Source organism: Monoraphidium neglectum, assembly GCF_000611645.1.
Source record: "Monoraphidium neglectum strain SAG 48.87 unplaced genomic scaffold scaffold01243, whole genome shotgun sequence".
NCBI lineage: Eukaryota > Viridiplantae > Chlorophyta > Chlorophyceae > Sphaeropleales > Selenastraceae > Monoraphidium > Monoraphidium neglectum.
The window spans coordinates 11459-15809 of NW_014012385.1; the positions used below are offsets into that span (position 1 = coordinate 11459).

General features: G+C 72.4%; 1 protein-coding gene across 1 annotated transcript; it reads right to left on the reverse strand.

Moving 5' to 3' along the window:
* Positions 1-1923: 1923 nt before the first annotated feature.
* MNEG_7163 (Putative squamosa promoter-binding-like protein19) lies at positions 1924-4058 on the reverse strand (the record flags this gene model as incomplete). The annotated part of the gene is made up of 3 exons (XM_014044367.1): positions 1924-2887; positions 3235-3371; positions 3573-4058. 3 exons carry the CDS (start codon positions 4056-4058, stop codon positions 1924-1926), a joined length of 1587 nt encoding a protein of 528 aa, XP_013899821.1.
* Between the last annotated feature and the right edge of the window lie 293 nt (positions 4059-4351).

Sequence of the window (4351 nt, forward strand, 5' to 3'; positions counted from 1 at the left end):
GCCTGCTGCTGTGGCTGGCGAGTTACTCGGACCTCTTCTCGCGCCCCTGCAGCGTCACCGGCAAGCTGCTGTGCTGGGAGCCCGGCAGCGCGGTGCCGTTGCCACCCGTCGTGCGGCCGTTCAGGTGGGGGCGGGCAGCCGCCTGTGGCGCGGGGCGATTCGGGGGCGCCTGCAGGGCCGCCACTGGCTGTGGCCCTCAGGGTCGCGTGGCGTCTTGTGCGACGGGGGCGTAGAGGCAGGGCGGTGCAGGGGGTGCCGGCAAGGCTGCTGGCGCTGCTGCTGCCACAGGGCAAAGCCTGGGTGGGCGTGCAGCCCCTTCACCAGGCTTGCTGGCTCTCACCCATCACGCCAGCTTGTCCAAAGCTCTCCGATCTTGCCGCAGAGCCTTTCACGCCTTCAAATCTGCTGCACCCTGCCCCGACCGCAAACCAGGCTCACGCGTGAGCAGCTGGCCGTAGCGGCGGGCGACCCCTCCCTGCGGGCCGCCTACCATGCAGCCACCGCGCCCCCGGGCTCGCTGCAGCTGCAGGCGCCCGTGGCAGGCCCGCGGCCGGCGTGGGCGACCGGCGACGAATCCGACATGCTGCGGCTTCTTGGTTGAGGGCCGCGGCTGCAGGTGCTGAGTGCGGCGGCCGACCGCAGCGCTGCGCCCAAGGAGTTGGCCTAGCAGCTGCATGGCGACATCAAACGCGGTTGCTGTAGGCGTGGGCCTATTGATGTGTAATGGGTGCGACTCGGCTCACCCAGGACGACAACCCTTTCTTGGCAGCAATGCTTAGGTTTGCAAGGGTTTACAGGCTTGAAAGGAAGTAGTCATGGCCGGGTTTGTCCTCAACGCAGTGGCATGCTGGGAGGAGGGGAAGGGAGGACCCAAGTCGAAAAGCCATCCAAGCAATGCAGGCAATGAGGAAAGCATGGGCAAGCCGCACATCCACGCCATGTGTGCATGCAAGTGCAGCACATGCGCGCACAACTGCAGCGGCGCAAGGCGGCAGGCGGCGGCGCATGAAGGGGGAGCGCGTGCGGCATGGGTGCGGCGGCGTCACATCAGCCGCGGCGGGCAGGGCGGCGTAAGGAGGGGGGATGACAGGGGGTTGGCCAATGCGAGGTCATTGCAAGCCCTGCCAAGGCGCACACATCATCGGTCCGCAGGTCAAAGGCAGCAGCGCCAAGGTAGCGGCGCCCACAGTGTTCTGATTGCAGGATGTCCACTCAACCCCCACACGCATGCGGGACGGCCGCACTCAAGTCATCATGCTTTTATTGGTCAAAGGCAGTTCCGCCGCCATGCCCCCATATTGCACAACCGTCGACGCGCAAGAGCGCGCGCACGCGCTGTGTCTCTGTCAGCCGTCGCGAGCCGCTTCAGCAGTGCAGATCATCTTAGCCGCCTGTGCCCCGCCAGGCAGCGGTGCGCCGAGACCACCTGCCCTGGACGGTCCAGGGCTGGGGCTCGGCGCACTTCGTCTGGCATGCCGTGGGGAGCTTGGGGCCGAGCCGCCAGCCGTAGGCCGCGTGCGTTGGGTGGCGGCGCCGACTGCGTGCGCCCGCTGAATTCGGGGCCGCAGGGTCTACGGAATGCGGCCGCATGGTCAAAGGTGCGGCGCCAGGGGCAAGCCGCGCGCGATGAAGGCAAAAAACCGATACTTGAAGGCAAAGAGCGCGAGTCAAAGCCCAGCTGGGTGGGGTGCGACGCGCGTACCGCGGCGGCGCGGCGGCGCGGCAGCCCCGACCCTTCGTCATGCCACAACGCATGCATTCAACTCCGAGCGCGGCGGTCGCCGAGCCCAAACATCTCCCACAACACAACGCAGGGCAGGCGCCGCGGCGCCGCGGCCGGAGGAGCGGGCCGGGGCTGGCGCGAGCCGCCGTCTCTTCCCAGGGGGGCCTCGGCACTGTGCAGGGCTCCCTGAACCACAGCGCTCATGGCGCCTTCCCGCTGAGCCCGCTGCTGGTGGGGGTCCCCTCCTCCGCAGGCGTCGCGCTCGGCACCTCCTGCTTAGTCTCGCTGCTGCTGGCCTGGTTGGGGTGAGCTGGGTCTGCCTGCGGCGCCGGCGCCCCGCCGCCCAAGGACGCGAGAGGCGCCCCGTCCTGACGCACCGAGCCCGCAGCCGCAAACGCCGCCGCGGCGTTGGCCTCCGCCTCCCCGCCGCCGCCGCCGATGGCCGGGGTGGCGTCCGGGCCGCCGCGGCAGCCGCCTGCCTCAGCGCCGGCTTCTGGCGCAGAGAGCTGCCCCACGGCTGCGGCCACCATTGCGGCGCCGCCGGGCCGCCCTAACATCGAAGCCAGCATCGCCTGCAGCGCGTCCGACTCCACGCCGCCGCCGGACGCCGCGGCCGCGGCAGCCGCCGCGATCATCGCGCGCGTGCCCCCGTTGGGCGCCGCCGGGTCGCCGGCGCGCGCTGCGGGCGCGCCCGCCGCGCCTAGGCCGTTTCCCTCATTCGCCACGAGAGCCAGCATATCCAGCCCCCACGCCCCGCCGCCACCGCCGCCGCCGCTGCCGCCGTTATCCTCGCCCTCGCCGCCCGCGCCCGGCGAGCCCTCCTCGCCGCCGCCGCGGCCGCGGCCCCACGCGCGCCGCGCGGCCTCATCCTCCTCGCTGTCCCCCTCCGACGACCCCGCGCGCCGCTTGCGCGCGCCGCTGCCGCCCGCGGCGCCGTTGGCGGCCGGGCCGAGCGGCGTGCCCGTCACAGGGTCCCGCTTCCGCCGCCGCGCGTTGTGCTTGAGCAGGCGGTTGCGGCAGGAGCGCTTTGCGCCGTCGAACTCGTCGACGGAGTGGAAGCGCCCGCACTGCTGGCAGAAGCGCTGCGGCTTGTCGTCGCGCATGATGGCCGTCACCTTGAGATGGTACTCGCAGATCTTGTAGCGCTGGTGATACTCGCGCAGCCTGCGCCGCGGAGGGGTTTCGGGCGTTATTGCAGAATGAGGGGTTTCGGTCTATTTGGTGTGGAGGCTCTATTGTGCGCATGTGTGTGTGTGTGTGTGAGATATTCACTATACGAAAGAGGCTTTCGGCAGTTGCAGGGGCTCGAGCGGGACGTGGTTGGGCAAGGAGCGTGGCGCGAGCTGTGGGGTGCGGGGGAAGGTTCCCCGGGCAGCAGGGGGTGGGGTGGGGGTGAAAGGGGCGTGGGTGCGCGGCGTGAGGCGGCCTGCGCTGCTCTTCGCCGGCGGCGGCGCTGACGGGCGGCCCGGGCGGTCCCAAGGGGGAGTGACGACGCATGACGTCATTCTCACGTCGAGAGGTCGCAGAAGCAGCCGTCCACCTGGCACACGCCCTTGTGGCCCCAGCCGGCCCGCATGGGGGCCCGCTGCGGCGCCGCGCCGCCGCCGCTAGTGCCGCCGCCGTTGCTCAGAGGCGCGGCGCGTGGCTGCTGTGGAGGAGGGGGGCGCGTGGCAGGCAGGCGGAAGCGAGGTTGCGGCCGGCAGCAGTGAGAGACGGGTCCAGACGCACAAACACGCAAAAATCTGCTTGCAAGATGGGTGCAGCGGCGGCCGAGCTCCCGCAACCCGTGAAGCTCGGGTGCCCAGCAGACCGAGGCACGGCAGCAGCACGCCTGCCCCTGCGCCCTCACCTTGGGCCCGAGCTGGGCAGCCGCGTCCTTGACATCCGCCGCGTCCCCCTCGCCCGCCGGCCTGGGCGTCCCCAGCGACGTGGGCAGCTCGAGAGCGCCTGCGTGCAGTGGCGACGCGGCCTCTGCGGTGCACGCCTCCACCTTGACCCTTGGCTGCTCGTCCGCCGGGGCCCCAGCCGCTGCCGGCTCGTAGCGGAAGGAGCTGCCCCCCGGGCTCCCTGCGCCCGCGGGGCCCGCCCCCGCGGCGGTCGCGCCGTCGCAAGCGGCCGAGCCGCCAAAGGGCGCGGCGGGCACCGCGGGCGTCGCGGGCGCGGGCGCCGGCGCGTCCTCGCGTGACGTGTGCTCGCCCCGCTGCTCGCCCGGCGGCTGCAGCGGCTGCGGCGGCGGCGCGCGCGGGGCGTGCTGGCGCGAGCCGTGGAGCTGCTGCTGCGCGTGCGCCAGCACTGTGCTCGCGAGCTGCTGCAGGTGCGGCGGCAGGGCGGCCATGAGGGCCGACAGGTCCGGCGCCCCTCCCGAGGCGCCGGCGCCCTGCAGGAGGCCCGCCAGCGCCTGGAGCTGCGGCGGCAGCGCCTGGGGCTGCGCCTGCGGCAACGCCTGGGGCTGCGGCTGCGCCCTTGGCTGCGGCTGCGGCTGCGGCTGCGGCTGCGGCTGCGGCTGCTGCGGGACCTGCTGCTCAGGGGGCACTTGCTGCTGCTGCTGTTGCTGCTGCTGCTGCTGCTCCTGCTGCTGCTGCTCCTGCTGCTGCTGCGGCGGCTGCAGAACCGCGCCCGCGCCCGCGC